The sequence below is a fragment of the Mytilus galloprovincialis genome, chromosome 4 (genome assembly GCF_965363235.1).
Source record: "Mytilus galloprovincialis chromosome 4, xbMytGall1.hap1.1, whole genome shotgun sequence".
Taxonomy (NCBI): Eukaryota; Metazoa; Mollusca; class Bivalvia; order Mytilida; family Mytilidae; genus Mytilus; species Mytilus galloprovincialis.
Window position 1 is genome coordinate 63,721,869 of NC_134841.1, and position 20,312 is coordinate 63,742,180.

Consider the following 20,312-nt stretch of genomic DNA (forward strand, 5'->3'; position numbering starts at 1 on the left):
AGATCAGTATTGAGTGTGTCTGAATAAAAAGTAATACATATATTGTTAATAATAATTTATAGATTACAATGAGATTTTGTTGAAGAGTTGCAGGATTAGATTTTTTTATTCCATTTGTAGTGATTTACAACTAAGTCATTTGGTGTTTTCCAGATCAAAATGCATCATATTGAATGACATGTTAAGAAAGTTGTTTTTTCAAGATATTTAAATGTTTGTCTAATAATTTGTAATAATTGATTGTTACGTACAACAGATATAGGCCAGTCTAATATTTTAAAAGATATTGTTGTAAACAGCAACTGTGTGAAATCATATGAATTATTATAACTGGTGTTTTGACCTAATTTCTTGTGGTTGGTAAAAAGTTCATTAATGAATGAAAACTTCATATTTTTTAATGTGTATATTTTAATTATAGAAAAATTTCTAGTGTCTTTCTATAAATTGTGTCATTTGTACTAGAATCAAAAATGCCAGTTTTAAAGACGAAGTGTGAATATTATATTCTATTCTTATTGGAAATACAACAGTATTTTGAATCATATACCAGTATGCATTTTTTTAGAAAGCAACTCATGTATTTCAAAGTTCACTGGTTGCATCATTCCTATTTCTAACCCTATAATTGTCATAATATATTTACATGTTTTTTTGTACATTTATACCTCATGTTAACATACTCGACTCATTATTTTATACAAGCTTGTATTAAGTCAGTGATATGTATCATGTTGTATGCTTCCAAGTGTTCCGTCTTATAAAAAATGAAATAAAAATTTTAATTGATTTTGTTTGCTTTTTGCTTATTACATGCTTACACCTCAATCATCAAAAGAAGTTCTTTTGAGAAATTTAAATAATGCTCATAAAACTTACTGAAGCATTTAAAATGCAGAAGCATTAAAATGAATTTTGCATGCAAAAACAGGTGTATGAGAATTGTACTGAACATTAACCAATAAACCATAAAATGAGACCATATGAAAACCCTGCAAGACAAAATGTACACCATGCAACCATTCCATACACCAAATATACTTAACCTATTGCTTATACATTGTAGTATATGTGAAAATGACATAACCATAAAAAATTGATATTGACCAATGAACCATGAACATAAGGTCAAGTCAGATAAAACCTGCCAGACTGTGGACGACATATACATCTTACAATCTTTCCATACAAAACTGACAAAACAACAAAAACTGATCATTGACCAATGAACCTTGGAAATGAGGTCAAGGTCAGATGAAACCTGCTGAACAGAGATAAACATGGAACAATCATACCATTAACCAAATATAGTGAATTGCTTAAAGAATTTGAGAAATATAGACAAAATCCACAAAAGTTCACCCAGAACAATGACTGTGGCTGAACAGTCTTGACTCTTATTCCTCAATGCAGAGTACTTAGTGGAGAAGCAACATATTCCAATTTTCAAGTCTTTGATTTTAACCCGTTGGGTTCCTGCACTCAAGGCAAACAGTTGACCAAGGGACCACTGAGTTGATATATGAATTATGACTTAAGGTGCAGGACAAAATAATCAACATTGAATTGAATGTGTCAACGATAATACAACTATACCAAATATCACAGCTTATAATAATGGTTCCCTCTAAAACAGACCTTATCACAAACTTTAACATGTATACTATGTATGCAAAAGTGTTAAAGTGAATAAACCATGGGCTTAAAAATCTCTATGGAAATGAGATGTGCCAATACCTATTTAACTAGTTATCAAAGGTACCAGGATTATAATTTAGTACGCCAGACGCGCGTTTCGTCTACATAAGACTCATCAGTGACACTCATATCAAAATATTTATAAAGCCAAACAAGTACAAAGTTGAAGAGCATTGAGGATCCAAAATTCAAAAAAATGTTGTGTCAAATACAGCTAAGGTAATCTATGCCTGGGATAAGAAAATCCTTAATTGTTCGTAAAATTCAAAGTTTTGTAACAGGAAATTTATTAAAATGATCACATTATTGATATTCATGTCAACACCGAAGTGTTGACTACTGGGCTGGTGATACCCTCGGGGACGAAACGTCCACCAGCAGTGGTATCTTCCCAGTGGTGTAAATAGTTATCAAAGGTACCAGGATTATAATTTAGTACGCCAGACGCGCGTTTCGTCTACATAAGACTCATCAGTGACGCTCATATCAAAATATTTATAAAGCCAAACAAGTACAAAGTTGAAGAGCATTGAGGATCCAAAATTCAAAAAAATGTTGTGTCAAATACGGCTAAGGTAATCTATGCCTGGGATAAGAAAATCCTTAATTGTTCGTAAAATTCAAAGTTTTGTAACAGGAAATTTATTAAAATGATCACATTATTGATATACATGTCAACACCGAAGTGTTGACTACTGGGCTGCAACATACCATTTTTGTTTTTGTTGCACTTTAGTGTTTCTATTGTTCCATTGTTTTCCTCTAATAGTTGATGTGTTTCTCTCAGTTTTAGTTTGTAACTTGGATTTGTTTTCTCTCAATCAGTATGAGGAGGTATACTACTGTTGCCTTATTTAAATGACTAAACAATAATTTTGGTATTTTTTACAGACAATTTTAAACAGAATAATCTTGAGCACTTTTATTTATCATACACTTAATACAACATTAATGTTTGAGCCATTTCCCTACGGCTCCCAAAGCAGAACCAAAAGTCTGAAGCATTGAATGTGCTGATCTAGACTGCAACAATAAAGAACCAGCCTCTGCTTTGAATCCATTGTCATTCAGCTGATTGGCTACTGTTTTCAATAACATATAGTCATGTGATTGTTCCTCCACAATCTGATTGGCTAACAGATAAACAATCACAGGTTTGTAATAGACTGTATAAACAATTTGTGGCAGAAGACTTCTCTTTAACAGGAGATCAAACAACTCTTCATCATCTTTTGCCTTAAATAAAACAAAAATATAAAATAAAAATGCACTTGAATTTAGCCAAATAAAATGCTAATTGTGTATACTTGTTTCTTTCTGTGTATGGCTATCTAAGGATGCTCTAAATGATACCATTACCAAAAAATTGTTGAATTAATTTTTTTACCTGTGATTTGTAATAGTAAGCTGTTTCATGCTTTTTGAAAATGTTTGAGATGAATAAATAGCAGAAGATTTAAAATTTCCAAGTTAACTAAAGAAGTTCTCAAAATCCAGTTGATTATTCATGTTTTTGTCATCCTTGAGTTTTTAATTGCAGACGTTGTAAAGGCATATGATAAAATAAGCTTTGAATCTCACTTGTTTACGATGACTCCATAAATCAGGATATGAAATTGTGATAGGAGGAATGACCACTTTTGATTGGCTTAGTATCTCTGATCATGATCTTAGGAAAAGTCAAATTCAGGAGCTACGGTGTTTGTGTAGATTTTCACAAAATCATGTTTCAGCACTATTTTCATAATCACTATGCTGCACAAAGGACAGAGTCAAATTTGTGTAATGCACACCTAAATCTTGATAATTGATAAGTATGAATCCTTTTTTCCAATTATAATATATTTTTTACAAGTGCTGTATAAAAATAAAAACATCATACCTCATCAAGAGCTGCCAGCTCTGTGACAGCAGCAGACAACATGTCTTTATGTGTAGACAATAAAACAAATTTCACTCCTTCTATTGTGTATTTTTTCTCTATCGTCTTGTTATACACATGTCTTACACACTGAAAAAGTATAAAACATGTTTAAATTTTTCATTTTATGGAAGCTAAAAGTCACTTGATTAATCAATCCTGTACTTTTTAAACACTTTAAAAATAAACAGCTGAGCCATGAGCGCATGATACGCCCGTTGTCTTGTGTGAAAGTAAAGTTTTATGAAATAATCATAAATAGTTTCTGAGAAAGTTTTAAGCAATAACCATATATTGTTTTTGAGATACGGACCGACATAGTTTTCTCAAAAAACTAAATATCACTAAAATAAAAAATTATGACTCAAAACCAAAAAGTATACAGATCTTTAGATTAATATAACAAAGAAGTGTGTAAAGTTTTAAGCAAAAATCATAAATTGTTTTTGAGATACGGCACGACATGTAAAAACCCCCTCCCCCTATTTTACAAAATACTGAATAACTGAAAAATGAAATTTTGAGTCATCACCAAAAAGTATACAGATCTTAAGATTGATATAACTAAGAATTGTGTAAAGTTTTAAGCAATAATCAAAAATCGTTTTTGATATATGGTGCGACATGTGAAAAAAACAACCCTGTTTTAGTTACAAAGTTTTAATCTTATTTTCACCAAAAAGTATACAGATCATTTTACCATCATAAGAAACAACTAAATCAGTTTCATGAAATTTTGATCAGTCGCTCTCAAGTTACGGTGCAACATGTTTACGCCGGACAGACGGACGGACGGATAGACGGACAGATGGACAGAAGGACAGACACAGGACATTTGTATAACATAATACGTCCCGTCAAGACGGACACCGGATATTTGTATAACATAATACATCCCGTCAAAATGGCCACCAAAACTGAACCTTGTTCACTGATCCATGAAATGAGGTCGAGGTCAAGTGAAAACTGTCTGACGGGCATGAGGACCTTGCAAGGTACGCACATACCAAATATAGTTATCCTATTACTTATAATAAGAGAGAATTCAACATTACAAAAATTCTGAACTTTTTTTTCAAGTGGTCACTGAACCATGAAAATGAGGTCAAGGACATTGGATATGTGACTGACGGAAACTTTGTAACATGAGGCATCTGTATACAAAGTATGAAGCATCCCGGTCTTTCACCTTCTAAAATATAAACCTTTTAAGAAGTTAGCTAATGCCGCCGCCGGATCACTATCCCTATGTTGAGCTTTCTGCAACAAAAGTTGCAGGCTCGACAAAAATGAAATTTTGAATCACCACCAAAAAGTATACAGATCTTAAGATTAATATAACTAAGAATTGTGTAAAGTTTTAAGTAAACTTGCTTTTTTCACATGTCGCACCGTATATCAAAAATCGTTTTTGATATACGGTGCGACATGTGAAAAAACACCCCCTGTTTTAGTTACAAAGTGCCGTAGAAAAGAGTTTTAATCTTATTTTTACCAAAAAGTATACAGATCATTTGACCATCATAAGAAACACCTAAATAAGTTTCATGAAATTTTGATAAGTCGTTCTCAAGTTACGGTGCTACATGTTTACGCCGGACAGACGAACAGACGGACAGATGGACGAACACCGGACATTTGTATAACATAATACGTCCCGTCAAGACGGACACCGGACATTCGTATAACATAATACATCCCGTCAAAATTTTGACGGGCGGGCTTATAAAAAAAGTCATAAATCTTTTTAATTTCTTTTTTGTAACTCCAAACCTTAGCTATCATCGTATGACAAAAGAATTTACCCACATTCAAATCTCTTAGATATAAGAAGTTACTGGTCAAGGTAACAAGACCTGGTGCATAAGAAGGGTCAAAGACACCTGCTATGTATGCAAACCTTGGTTAAAATGGCTATTAAGCAACATAGGCTCACATGAACATTTTCTTTTATAAAGGGAGGTAAGACTGTTCATTAAAGTAAAAAGATGTGACAACAATTAGTTACTGTATGAACTTTAACAATAAGGATTTCTCATATTGTATAAGCTATAAAAGTTACTGGCATGACAAAATGCTGAGGTATTCTAAATTGGATTACTTTAAATTCATAAATTAATGCTATGTTTTTATTATTGTGAAAAATACGGCAGAGTTGTAAACGCAATAATTTAAATTCACATTTTGAAATATTTTTTATGAATTAAACAGGATTTTTCTCAAAATCATAAAAAATTAAAATCGCATGTACTGTGGATTCATTATCAGGGTTTCCGCTGGCGGTCGTCATTTTCGCAATTTGCGAAAAAATAATAATTGTGGCCATAAAAATTCGACATTTGCGAAAGAATTTGGCGAAAGAAATATATAGAACGATTTATTTTCCTCCATCTTGTTTATTTACTTTTTTCGAGTTTCTCGGACTTTACCCGATCAGACAATACTCGGAATTCACCTTGACCTCATTAAGATTTGGACAGAAAATCAATAATCAGCTGATTGCATTTTATAGCTATCGACAACAAAGGACTAATTAATAAAGGTGTTGCCTGAATTGTTTGACAAAATGATATGGTTAAATGGCTTCCGCTAAATGTCACATACAGAATTTATTTACGACTTTGCGACGCACGTGTTTGAACCAACTTTTGATGTCTCCTCTCCTTTTAAAGATAGTTTAGAAAAGAAATCTGTTGTTGTGACGAAAAATTTTCAATAGCAAGAAAAATCTCCGATTCAAAACTTTAATTCACCTTTGACTTTAATATAGGTAATTGATTAGGGAGACTACTTTAAAGTCGTCTGAGTGACACGTGTGTTTCAACAAAGACATATAATATTGTATTATATGTCTCTGGTTTCAAGCATAGTTTTAGTCTCAACTTTTTCATTTACGATGGTCAAGAAAAGAAAACTGTCGTTATGAAGAAATCTATCCAAAAGGTTGGGAACAACCCCTCGAATGAGAGTAGCCTTTCAATGTTATGACTTCACATGAAAGGAGGGATCAAAATATCATGTGATAATGGCTTTTGTTTTGTTGTAAAAATCACTTCTTAGTACAAAAGGGCACATCAATATTTTTCTTTTAAAGAAACTTTCCCTAGAACTATAGTGGTATATTATATAATCAAAACATGTCCATTAATTTTGTTGTATTCCAGGACCTATTATCTTCTTTATTATTAAAAGTATAGTGGCCTCCTCATTTAGAAAAGTTGTTTAAAATACAATGAATATTTTTCCCTTTTATGTTAAAAACAAAATCTGTTGTTTGAAAGTAAATGTTTAGTGTTTATTCATTAAATGTAGACTCTAAAATAAGTTTGACAGAATAATCATAGACACAATGGGGCAAAATCACCTTATTTAAGGGAAAAGGGGGGGGGGGGGTAAGAAAAAAAGGTAAATTTTAAACGAAAAATATAGTTATGTTACTTGGCGAAAAAAATAATAAAGTGGCGAAAAATATATTGTTTTGGCGAAAGAGGTGGCGAAAAAAATAATTGACCCAGGGGAAACCCTGTTCATTATTATTCGTTGGATACCAATTTTCGTGGGTTTCATGGGTACAGGTGAACCACAAATTCAAATGTTCAATGAATAGCATATTTCCAATGGGCTTTGTATACAGAGATCGGCAAAACCACGAAATCAAATATCCACAAAAATGCAAGTTTTCAGCAATCCAGGAAAATTGATACCCACGAAGATATATATACATAGTAAGTCTAAAATGACAAAATCGCAATAATAAATGCACACAATAATTTCTGAATTTACAGTAATTCAAAGCAGATTTTCAGACACTAGCTCTTTATAGAAATATCAGTATAATACAGCAGGATAGTCTTTTGAAACAGATTTTTTAAGACTTCTTAACTTAAACACATACCTTAATACCCAGACTGACAGTATCACAAATACTTCTATACTTTGTAACCACCAATGATACAGTCTTAGAATCTGAGGTATCTATCATAGCACAAAATATGTTTACCCAAACATTTTGTTCATGGTCACTGAAATAAAATATATCAAAGTCAGTTTTTGTAATTTTTATTTCATAATTATCAACTTAAATTAATCAACTTTAAAACCTAAAATCACAAAATGCAGACATCAGAAACTTGCAATCTTGAAAGCCTTTATCTGATTAAATATCATTATCATCATTTATATCTGGATCAAAAACCAAAAAAAAAATGTTTCCAGTCAGAATCCTAAATATATTAAAGTCTGAAAACTACATCCTGCACCATTTTGATTGTGTCATATTGGTACAAAAATTACTAGATACTGATTTCCTAAATATTAACGGTGTGTTCTCATTTCGCCTTAGCTGTGAATTCCAGGTAAAAAAGGTAAAAAATATACTAAGGCCAGATGGGAATTGAACTAAGGCGAAATGTGAATTTAGATAAAAATATTTAACAAACAAATTAAACTCTGTGTTTTTATAGCAATTTTAACAACATTTAATTAGGGAATTGTTTCTCTTGGATTATTATTTTTAATAAAAGTGACATTTTTTATGATTTTAAAAGAAAAAAAAACACAATAATACATGAGTCAGTAGGAAAGTTGCTTCGTTAATGCTTAATTTAATATAAGTTTCAATTGTATAAATTTTATGAAATTAGAAAGTTCTTAATAATCAGTCAATTATCCTTTGCATTGTGCACACAAAAAGTTAAAAAAGAAAGAAAAAAATGTATTCCCACAAACTTGTTTACATATATTTCAGAAACTTAAAATAAATACAAAAAAGAAGATGTGGTATAATTGCCAATGAGATACCTCTCCACAAGAGACCAAAATGACACAGATATCAACAACTATAGGTCAACATACAGCCTTCAACAATGAGTTAAGCCCATACTGCATGGTCAGCTATAAAAGGCCCCGAAATGACAATGAAAAACAATTCAAACGAAAAAAAACTAACGGCCTTTTTTATGTACAAATAATGAACGAAAAAGAAATATGTAACACATAAACAAACAACAACCACTGAATTACTATGACTTGACTTCTTCAAGCTTGGTCCAAATTATATAAGATTTTTCAATCTCCTGTAAAAATATCGCCAACCAAAATATTAACCTCAGTATGGTGAAGCAGTATCTTACATCCTCAAACTTGGAAACTAAATGAACTTTGAACATTCAAATGTGTACATCAGTGCCTTGTTTTTCACAATATGAACTATATGGAAATAATTCTTATGTTATATGTATTAGTGCTTTTTTCTCATGCTATTATTTATAACATGTACATTTTCTATATTAGTATGCAAATTTAAAATTGGGTTTTAAATTCAGTGCTGATTCAGAGATGAAATATTTGTTATGATAGTATGATATTTGTCTTTTATTTATTCATTGAAATATGAGATACCCATATACAATTTGCCATTTCTAATTAGACTTTATTTACAAAATATTACACATGAGTAAAAAAAATCAAAAAAAGAAGAGCAGCTATAAAAAAGAATTATTTAAAAAGTGGGACACCAAACATAAATAATATTTCATGGTAGAATTTGACATCAAAATAACAAATAATAACTACATGTAATTGCAATACAAACAAAACATAACTTAATTACAATGTTTACAGAAGCTCTCATTTCGCCGGGCGATATCTTTTTGCGCCAAAAAGTAACTCATTTGCGCCACATTTTAATTGCGCCTATACTTCTTTTGCGCCACATAATTTTCAAAACTATAGGTATCATTTGCGCCAATGAAATAATCATCTAATTGCGCCAATTTTATTTATTTTTATTTATATATAACAACTAAATGATTGACTTCCATCCTCCTATTTTTGGGCTTGGGTCCGGCAGTTTACCGACTGGCGGAGTTAAAGTCATTTTAATAACGAAATGTATGCTGAATTAAAACGTTCACCCGTATATATACAGTTAAAACCATATAAAATGTCTCTGTTCATCATTGAATTAAAGGCTGGTATTTGTAGTTGAGAATAGACACATATTCCTTTCTGCTTACTTCTCTACTCATTAGTTCTTTACAAATGCCTGACGGAATTTGTGTTCTTCAACAATGATGACCGGTTTTCCTCTATCAGACTCTAGTTTTTGAATGGTATATCAGACATCTTGACTCGTGAAAAAATATTCTTTTACTAAACAATTTATTTTTTGGTGAGTTTTCTTAAATTTGATTTGATAAGTGTTTAGTTAAATCTTAAGAGGAAAGGTTAATTATAATACATGTATGATATTGGTAAAGCATGTACATGTATGATATAGGTAAAAAATATTTACAGGTAAATCTGGCGCAATTTCATTTCATTTATTGGCGCAATTAATACCATCAAAATAAAAGACAGTGGCGCAATTAATACCTTTTCAAAACTGCAATTGGCGCAAATTGATTCTGCCCATTTCGCCTCAGTTAATTCTTATGTACCTGAAAATTTGTACTAAGGCAAACTGGGATTAATTTTATATAATTATTTTGACAGCTAAGGCGAAATGAGAATAAGCCATATTAACCAATCAGGTACTTGAATTACTCTGAACTACAAAATGTATCATAAAACTGTCTTGAATCTAGGAAAAAACCCTACAAATTCATATTTTGGAAGATTGTTTGTAGTGCATTGTCACAGCGAAGTTGTTACAAATATGTGCATTTCCCATATCTGAAGAGCATTAATACTAACAAATATACTTGTTTCACACACATTAAGGGTGGAAGTTTAATGGCAGAAATTATTGCATCCATTTAATTGCACTTACCTGCTACTTGTAGCTGTAAGTGGAGGCCATAGTTGTAGAAGGTCACAGATAGCATTAAAATGATTATAATTAGTACTCTTGGACAATAACTGTAAAAACAGCTGGTGTCTTGCCTTGTCTGTATTGATATCACTTTCTTTTAGCTGCAAAATCAAAATAAATAAGTCTATTATAACTTGTGTTGATTTTTTTAGTCAACAATTCATAGTTTCTATGGATTGTTTGTTTCAAAGAAAAACTTGAAAATTAAACTTCCCACTAACTGATCAGTTCCAGTTGCATGGTATCCCAAAATGAAGCATAAAATTGGATGAATTTAACAACAAGTGCTTTCTTTCAGAAGGATAAATAAATCAGAATCATGAATTGAGTCTATGACAAGTCGCTTCTTTCAGCAAATTAATGCTCTACAACAAGTGTGGGCTTTTTTCTCAGACTAATTTTGAAGAGTCTATTAATTCTACAATTTTATTTCTTTTTCAATAAAAGATTACTCTGAAGATGATCATTGTCAACCTAAACCAAAAGACCTAATGTGGTGGAGATATGATAAACAAGTACATATAAAAAAGAAGATGTGGAATGATTGCCAATGAGATAACTATCCAAAAGAGACAAAAAGACATAGAAATTAACATCTATAGGTGAACAAAGCCCATACCTCATAGTCAGCTCTAAAAGGCCTCGAAATCACAAATGTAAAACAATTCAAAAGAGAAAACTAACAACCTACTCAATGTACAAAAAATGAGATAAAAAATATGTATCCTCGTGTATTGTATTTTCGACCTACTAACACATTTTTCCGAATTTCCCTTTTATATGTTTAAATATAGACAGGCCTATTATTTTGAAAGTCACTTGTATACTTGTGCATAAAATAATTGTATCTGAAATATATTTCGATCTTTAATTAATTTTTTTTATTTGAGTCCATTAGAGCGATGGCACCTTTGTTGACAAAAACAAGCGTCTTGTGTTTTCGACCTATCTAAAAACGGGTCTAAAGTCGGAAATGACATGTCGTACACATCCGGAATTGGTTATAAATTTGATACCAAAGTTAATTTCAAAGTGTGAGAGATGATCAAACTTATGACATAATTAAAGAACCTTAGTGAGCACGCTCACATACCCCACGTCCCCACATTGTCATTGGAGAAATTAAATAAGTATAAGAAAAAAATACTGAATAATAATTTCCTGTCAATAGACACATCTACATAGTATGTCCTTATTATCTACAAAATTTAATGAAATTCTGTTGTGTGTTTTCAGAGGAGTTGCGATGACAAACTGTTGCAGAAGTACATTGAAGCAAATAAGTTCAAAGGGGCGTAACTCTTAGAAAAAAATTGAATCGCAATTTCCCGTCGATATGCACAACTACATAGTATGTCCCTATTATCTGAAAAGGTTTCGTGAAATTCTCTTGTGTGGTTTTAGAGGAGTTGCGATGACAAACTGTTGCAGTAGTACATTAAAGTAAATAAGTTCGAAGGGGCGTAACTCCTAGAAAAATAATTGAATCGCAATTTCCCGTCGATATGCACAACTACATAGTATGTCCTTATTATCTGAAAAGGTTTCGTGAAATTCTGTTGTGTGGTTTGAGAGGAGTTGCGATGACAAACTGTTGCAGTAGTACATTAAAGTAAATAAGTTCAAAGGGGCGTTACTCCTAGAAAAATAATTGAATCGCAATTTCCCGTCGATATGCACAACTACATAGTATGTCCTTATTATCTGAAAAGGTTTCGAGAAATTCTGTTGTGTGGTTTGAGAGGAGTTGCGATGACAAACTGTTGCAGTAGTACATTAAAGTAAATAAGTTCAAAGGGGCGTAACTCCTAGAAAAAAAATTGAATCGCAATTTCCCGTCGATGTGCACAACTACATAGTATGTCCTTATTATCTGAAAAGGTTTCGTGAAATTCTGTTGTGTGGTTTGAGAGGAGTTGCGATGACAAACTGTTGCAGTAGTACATTAAAGTAAATAAGTTCAAAGGGGCGTAACTACTAGAAAAAAAATTGAATCGCAATTTCCCGTCGATATGCACAACTACATAGTATGTCCTTATTATCTGAAAAGGTTTCGTGAAATTCTGTTGTGTGGTTTGAGAGGAGTTGCGATGACAAACTTTTGCAGTAGTACATTAAAGTAAATAAGTTCAAAAGGGCGTAACTCCTAGAAAAAAAATTGAATCGCATTTCCCGTCGATATGCACAACTACATAGTATGTCCTTATTATCTGAAAAGGTTTCGTGAAATTCTGTTGTGTGGTTTGAGAGGAGTTGCGATGACAAGAAACAGGACTGACGGACTGACGGACGGACGGACGGACTGACGGACGGACGGGTCAAAAACATTATACCCTCCGCAACTTCGTTGCGTGGGGTATAATGAATTAAATGGTTACATATACAACTATAAGATATAAAATATTATTTTGATAACTTTTAGTGGACAAGTTGTACACATTTCAAAATGAGGCACTTTGGGAGCCTTGTATGGTCTTGTATACATTCATGTTTTTGTTAAATAATTTAGTTAATGCATTGTGAAGTGAGGTTGGTGAGTATTGTCTGTAATTTCCACTGAAAGACTGTTTTTTCTGTGAATAAGAATTAACTGATATTTTATTTTTTCTGTAAAAAGCTGTAAAGAGCATGCATATTTCCGTATTCATATTACCGTTAAGTATTACAACTATAAACCACATGACAGTCAAGTATAGCAGCCGAATATGACGTCACGGAGGCATGCGTAGCATACAGGAAGTGAAAGTAGAATTATGTCAAAAAGTAAGACGGTCGAAAACACAATACGAGACGATAACACAGCAATAAACGACTACCACTGAATTACAGGCTCCTGACTTGGGATAGGCACAAACATACAGAATAGGGCAGGGTTAAACTGTTGTAAACATTGTAAAACATGCACTTATAACTCCTTATAACATACCTGTATATCAGACCATGTTGCCTTGACAACAGCCTCAGTTCTGTATAATGTCAACAAAACTAAATCTTCCTCACTTAACTGGAAACTCTAGAAAAAAAGGCATTTACAGATTGCTTGGCGAAATTACATGAACATGTACAATGTATGATAATTTTGAAATATCCTACTGAAATATCATTCAAATCTTGTTACTATAAAAAAGCTTCCAAAAAAACTTTCCTATAACTATAGGTGAAGAATTGGTAATGTTCATTTACGAGTATATTTATATGTATTGGAGAAAATGATTCTAATTTGCAAAACTTTTGTCTTATCTATTTGTCCTTTTGAACAATAGTTTTTTTTTTTATAAACTACCTTACCGAGAGATCTTTGCATATATAAAAATATTAGCTACTGGACATTAAGGAAGCTATAATCAATCAATATCATTAAAATTCACAGTATAAAGAAGCTGTTAATTAAAGGTAATAATATGTTCATAAAACAAATACATCTATTTTCATTTCCAATAATGAGTAGTTGCCTGCATCCCCCAAAAAATAATTAAATAACACATTTAACGCATCAACGGTTCTAAAAATACCTTTTCCACCATATGTAAGACGTCCAGTCTTGGTTGAACTGCTACCCTGTCATCTGAACAAAATGGTCTCAACAAAACCATAACATCTTCTGAGGAAACCAGGTTACCCCTGAAATATATAGAGTAGAGGAAGGTAAAACATGGAACAAAAGTACTTCATACTGGGGATTCATTTTATTTTATGAGTTTTATGAATTTTGTGGATTGAGGATAAATGTATTTTCAAACATAGTTGATTTCTTGGGTTTGTTAACTTCTTTAAGTAACCAATTTTCATATTTTGTAGAATACTTGAATACTTGATATACCTTAAACCTCAAAATCAATGAAAATTAGTGACCTACTAAAAATAATGAAAACAGAATTCACAATTTCATTGCTAGTTTCCAGTTCTAAATACATTTTTAGATTTTTAAATAAAAAAAAATCTTTATCCTTTAATTTAAAATTTTAATAATCAATAACTTCAAGATTAAAAGGTAAACATGCTTTAACAACAGCCTTTCAATAGTCCAAGTATTAACCTTACCCTTGATTTTGATGCTCTTCAACATTAAGTACAACTTTCTCAAGTCTGACAAGAATCAGTTTTTTGTCCAATTCATCTGGGTCCCTGTAATTAAAAATTACAATTCATAAATAACATTTACCTGACAATTTAAGCACTTGTAGATGTTTTTGTCTAATAGCGTTATTTGGTTGCTGTGTCTAATTGGCATACACCACAGCTGCCATATTGTTTGTGATGTCCCTGGTAACACTAATCTTCGTAACTGAATCATCCTCTAATGTTGCTTCCGGAGACTGGTGATTATAGACTTATGTAAGTACACTATCAAGGTAAAAATTATCAGCTGTTGTTTTGTATGTCTGCAGTGTCCATTGTAACAGGTTTGCTTTATGTGACTAACAGTTTCTTTAATTTTGTGTGTGGCATCAATGGTGATGATATATTTACCTTAGTAACTGTACCATGTGACCAACAGCTTCCTTCAATGCTGTATGTGGTGTCCATGGTGACACTGGAAACACTTCCATAATGTCTTCTATGAGCTCCACAGTATAGCCATTCTCTATCATGTCACAGTATAACTTCTGCATCTAAACATTTCATTCATATTAGACACCACTGGATATTGTTTGTTAAAAGAGCCTACAAGCTCACTGTAAAACTTTGTCATGAAACTATTTATGGATGAATTAAGGGTTATACTAAGTCAAATATTCAAGAAAATGTACATAAAAAGTAAAATAACAAAAATACACAACTCAGCAGACAATTATAAACAGAAAGTCCCTAAGCAAATGGCAAAAGCTCAAACACATCAAATGAATGGATAACTACAGTCATATTCCTGACTTGGTACAGGCATTTTTTCTTACATAGAAAATGGTGGATTACACCTAGTTTAATAGCTAGCTAAACCTCTCACTAATATAAAGTTGCATAAAATTCCATTATATTGAATATGATGCATGAACAAAACAAACAGACAAAAAAGGCAAAAAATGTCAAAAATAAATCCAACTAACCTGCAAATTATCTCCCTTTGACAAATCAAACTTGGCAGCATACTCCACCAACATATCATCACCAGACATTGACAATGATTTAAAACTTTCATGATTTAAATTTTCTATGTGGTTCAGGTATTGCTGTAGAGTGTTGGCAGCATCCTCCCAACTTATCCTGCATCTAAATATAAAACAACATTATTACAGCATCATTTGAATGAACTTCAGTTTGTGTTGCTCAGTCTTTAATACTGTTTATATGTTTGGTTTGTGTTGCCCAATCCTTAGTTGTGTATGTATGTTTTGTTTTGTCTACGATTTCTTGACTTTTGTTCTTTTTACACTATTTGCCATAGTGCTGTCGCTCTTTTAATAACATTCTGTATACAGATTCTACTACTGTATTGAGTTTGAATCAATATTTCTCTTCACAAGACATTTAATTTTGTCCAGAGCATGCAAATACTATGTCACCTTAATACAGTGTGGATATGTTTCTCTTATTATTTTTAAAAAGACAATTTGTATCAAACTATTTATCTTTTTCAAATATCTGCAAAAGAAATTATGTTCTTTATAGGAAGCATCATCAGACAATCAGTTGTACCCAGATGTTGGAAGATAAACTTAATAGGAAAAGTGTAATACACTTTATCGCTATTTTGTGCATTTTCCCTTTGATCTTTTTCTGTGATAATTTTTTATATCATGCTACTCGCTTGAGATGGAAAATTATTGCTAGAAACTAAGGAGGCACATGACATTGCTAATGAAATTGACATGTAATTGACAATGTCATTATAGGTAAAATAGCAATAAACAGATTATCATTGGTCATCTCAACTCGGTTGCTTTTCTCGCTTTTGCCATCCGGCTCAAGCGTGAAAATTAATCTCGTTGAGATGATCAACGATAATCTATAAATATCAGCACAATTACCTCCTCCAACTTTTGTTAGATAAATGTATATCATCATATCTGTTCTTTGTATCTGTCAAACCTACCCAGAATCATCTTGCTTTTTCTTTTTTCCACCATGTTGTTTAGTAAATTTCAAAGTTCTTTTTACTATTTCTTGTCTACATTCAACCTCTAGCTGAAAAAAGTTTCAAGAGATATGGTTATAGAAAAAAACGGGTCTCAAGATCATAATGGAAACATGCCAAATAATTTTGGATGATGAATCATGAGATAATAAAAATTTTGAATTTCTAATAAAAGACTTTGTTATGACATTAAAATACAATATCTTCATCAAAGCAGTTAAACATTCCAAACAAAGATTGATTCTCTGTAATTTAGTTGATTTTTAATTAAAAACTATGACCTACCTTTAACCTTGACTGTTCTGAGAAAACAATCTCATCAATAAAATTGATAACATCAACTGGGAGTAGCTTCTGTAATGATTCCCCACTGCCTTCATATCTATGTACCCAGGCAGCCTGAAATATACAGAATCCTAGAACTTCAGATATGTATATTGATTCTACAACTGCATCGAGTATGATAAGATATTCCCAAACTTGAGACAAGTATAGAGTTTTTATTGTAAAACAACCCCATACATTGGATATAAGATTCTACAATGTTAATGAATTCTTGGCATGCTTATTTTGTTTTATTCTTGCCATATGGTATAGAAAGACAAAGAAGCTCATATGTACGGTGACCTATAGTTGTTAATGTCTGTGTCATTTTGGGGTTTTGTGCATAGTTGTCTCATTGGCAATCATACCACATCTTCTTTTTATATATCATAAAACTGACTGGTTTAACTTCACCACAAGCCAGGATAACTGGACCATAAGTAGTATCTTGTTTGGGAGGAGTCCTGTGGTTAGTGGTTGATGCGGTCTGTACCATACTTGTTCTGTCCAATATTTTAGGTAATTCCTGTTATCCTTTTAATATAGTATTGATAATCATGTATTTTTTGTTAAGTTACTCTAGATCTGCATACCATGAATCAGTTTCACAAACACAGATTTAAGGAGGTAGACCTAGGTTAAGGGAAATAACTCTGAAAATCATCAGTACGTTTGTGTCAGCCATTTTCATAAATATGTTCTAAGCTTCTTGGATACATAGATTATTTCCAATCTGTTTCAGGTAAATGCTTAAAATTCATTGACGAAACTTGACTTTTACAAACGCATAACTGATTTAAAGAGTTATCTCCATGAACCAAGGTCTACCCCCTTAAGATGCTTTAAAAATCATATATATCGAAAGCAAATATTTGGATTTTTAGGTTAGTTAATTGTGATTAACATTAATACCAGTACTTACTGTTGAATCTGGTACTTTCTTTGTATCTGTACTCCAGAATTGTTTAACAGCCCAAGCACAATGTACCACACTCGGATGTAAAAATCCACCAGTCTGAAAATTATAGGTAAAAGATATTCAATTTAATTATCATTTGGGTTATACCTGAAGTTGGAAATGAATTCATTTTTAAATACTATCTAAAACTGGATATAACTATCATTGTTTAAATTTTTTTCTTTCTCATTAATTATTATTTTAAGCTGTACACAACTTCAAAGAATTCAAAATTATGAGTAACTCTGTGACTGAGAGGTAAGGGGCAATACAAAATGTAGGGTATACTACATGGAAGTATTTCTATTCAGAATTGTTGAGTTAATATAAAATAATCAAGTATTTTCTTGGTATATATTAAGCAATGGCAATGGTTGTCATAACTAATAGCGGCAGTTGTGTTGTTTGCAAATTGTTTTTTTTATTAAATTGTGGAGGTTAGTGCAGGGAAGTATGATGAACTGCATTCAGTGTTTTGTTTGCCAGGTACAAATACATTTCATAATCTTTTGCTATTTTAACTACAGTTTTCACATAAGCTGGCATGTAAATATAACTTACCCCATCAGGTATTTTATTTGCCAGTTTAGCAATGGCTGTCACATTAGTGGGGGTCAGTACAGGTATTATGTATTTGACTGGACTGCTTAAACCATTCATCAACTGTTTACAGTCCAAACCTACAATATATCTAACTTTTACTTTCTTAAAGAATTGTTAAATCTTATATCATATAATGTCCAACTTTCATTTACATTTAAAAATTTTTATACATCAATAACAGTACTATCATCTCAAGAAATTAAATAGAATGCTGTTAACTTATTTATTTTCGCGGATTGAGAAATATAGAATCCTACACTGCAACACTGTATTACGATATTTCTCCACTCGAGACAGTTAAATTTTACTATTTAAAGCGTGAGGATTGCCAAACTTTTTAAATAATTAAAATTTAACTGTCCAGAGTGGAGAAATATCGTAATACACGAGTTATAGTGTCGGAATCTGTTTCTCTGATGACTTTTATCATTCTTTTTCAATTTTTTCAAGATTTTTAGAAACTTGTGTACTTTAGATGCGACGTCATCAGGCAAGGTCGCCTTTTTTCATGACATCACAATAGGAAAATTCAGAAGAAAGCAAAACATTTTGACGTCATAATCAAATTTCGACTAATTATTTGTCGAGAACAGATTTTTCACTAGTGAGGAGAAATATTTTTCTCACACAGGACAGGAAATGTGAAAATAGCACAAAAATTAGAGAAAAAGTGGTATTTGTATACAACCCTATATTTAATTTATACTTCTCATTGCACATAAAAATAGGCAACTCACTAATAATAATAAATCCATAATATAGCATTGTGGGTCAATCAACCAGTACAATCTCACTTACCTATGGCAACCCCTTTGAGTTTTTTCAGTAGTTTGAGATGATTGTCTGCTGTGATTCCTCCCTGTTTTACATCGCCCACTCCAGCCAGTAGAGTGAAGTAATATATCAATGTGGTATGATCTGAACCGTCCAGGTCAGGGTAAATACTGGTCCTCATTCTCTCAGCAAACTCTTCAGGCTGACTTATCAACATTGGAACAATATTCTTATTCTTCACTCTCTCCTCTATTTCTTCTATGGCAAGACTGAAAATATTAATATCAAGCAGTGATTATAAATAGTCTTTTTTTTATTTTTTAAGGTTAAGATAATGTTGTTATGAATTGGAATAAAGAGCTGCACCATGAGTGTATGATACAGCTGTCCCTTTTTCAATGAATAAATAGACAATAAATGTTTAGAGTCTTTAAATATCAGCTGTATTTGTAGGAGGCTAGGAAACAAGGTGCATGCGAGCTTTTAGCGAGCTATTACACCTGTTTCGAGCCGAGTACAAATACAGCTGATATGTAAAGACACTAAACAGTTATTGTCTTTATACTGCAATTAATTCTGTATATTATTTGTGTTTTGAAAGACACAAAAACACATGTTTTTTATATTTATTTTTGATTTGAAATCCCTTGAGGCCCGTGTAGTAATACGATACAGTAATCGCACATTCAGCTGAAGACGGGTTCGCAAAAAAAGAATCTTGAATGGTCAACAATAATACATCACTCAAGATGAATAATTATCTATTTTAACATAACAACTAATTTCAACAGTAACCAGATGCTCCGCAGGGCGCAGCTTTGTACGACCGCAGAGGTTGAACCCTGAACGGTTGGGGCAAGTATGGACACAACATTCAAGCTGGATACAGCTCTAAATTTGGATTGTGATTAAATAGTTGACACAGCATAGGTTTCTGATAAAGAATGAATGTGGTCTAATGAACTTAAAAATTTTGTTTTGCCTTTGAGCAATTCACTATGCTGTTGAATATTAATCCTCTCAAAAAATGTTTGAAGAAATTTTCTTTTTATTTATGAAATCTGAAATGAGAAACATTTAACCCCCCCCCCCCCCATTTTTTTTCACATCCCCCTTTCCCTTTTACCAAAACTGATCTCAATTCAAA

At 32.0% G+C, this 20,312-nt stretch overlaps 3 protein-coding genes across 3 annotated transcripts in view; all 3 read right to left on the reverse strand.

Moving 5' to 3' along the window:
* The window catches only part of LOC143071070 (NBAS subunit of NRZ tethering complex-like), a 156,436-nt gene that overhangs the window by 79,296 nt on the left and 56,828 nt on the right, over positions 1 to 20,312 (reverse strand). The window lies entirely within an intron of this gene.
* Positions 2,606 to 20,312, reverse strand: part of LOC143072680 (NBAS subunit of NRZ tethering complex-like) — a 41,509-nt gene continuing 23,802 nt past the window's right edge. The window contains exons 14-27 of the mRNA XM_076247751.1: positions 19,190 to 19,434; positions 18,350 to 18,468; positions 17,753 to 17,845; positions 16,792 to 16,905; positions 16,465 to 16,556; positions 15,479 to 15,641; positions 14,904 to 15,046; positions 14,475 to 14,558; positions 13,946 to 14,054; positions 13,360 to 13,446; positions 10,392 to 10,534; positions 7,515 to 7,641; positions 3,581 to 3,709; positions 2,606 to 2,934 (exon numbers count right to left, since the gene is read on the reverse strand). Of these exons, the coding sequence (XP_076103866.1) occupies positions 2,647 to 2,934; positions 3,581 to 3,709; positions 7,515 to 7,641; positions 10,392 to 10,534; positions 13,360 to 13,446; positions 13,946 to 14,054; positions 14,475 to 14,558; positions 14,904 to 15,046; positions 15,479 to 15,641; positions 16,465 to 16,556; positions 16,792 to 16,905; positions 17,753 to 17,845; positions 18,350 to 18,468; positions 19,190 to 19,434 (1,936 nt within the window). The 3' untranslated portion in view covers positions 2,606 to 2,646. The remainder of the gene's footprint in view (positions 2,935 to 3,580; positions 3,710 to 7,514; positions 7,642 to 10,391; positions 10,535 to 13,359; positions 13,447 to 13,945; positions 14,055 to 14,474; positions 14,559 to 14,903; positions 15,047 to 15,478; positions 15,642 to 16,464; positions 16,557 to 16,791; positions 16,906 to 17,752; positions 17,846 to 18,349; positions 18,469 to 19,189; positions 19,435 to 20,312) is intronic.
* Positions 3,575 to 20,312, reverse strand: part of LOC143070931 (NBAS subunit of NRZ tethering complex-like) — a 53,253-nt gene continuing 36,515 nt past the window's right edge. Inside the window, exons 24-34 of the mRNA XM_076245030.1 lie at positions 19,190 to 19,434; positions 18,350 to 18,468; positions 16,792 to 16,905; positions 16,465 to 16,556; positions 15,479 to 15,635; positions 14,904 to 15,046; positions 14,475 to 14,558; positions 13,360 to 13,399; positions 10,392 to 10,534; positions 7,515 to 7,641; positions 3,575 to 3,709 (exon numbers count right to left, since the gene is read on the reverse strand). Of these exons, the coding sequence (XP_076101145.1) occupies positions 3,575 to 3,709; positions 7,515 to 7,641; positions 10,392 to 10,534; positions 13,360 to 13,399; positions 14,475 to 14,558; positions 14,904 to 15,046; positions 15,479 to 15,635; positions 16,465 to 16,556; positions 16,792 to 16,905; positions 18,350 to 18,468; positions 19,190 to 19,434 (1,399 nt within the window). The remainder of the gene's footprint in view (positions 3,710 to 7,514; positions 7,642 to 10,391; positions 10,535 to 13,359; positions 13,400 to 14,474; positions 14,559 to 14,903; positions 15,047 to 15,478; positions 15,636 to 16,464; positions 16,557 to 16,791; positions 16,906 to 18,349; positions 18,469 to 19,189; positions 19,435 to 20,312) is intronic.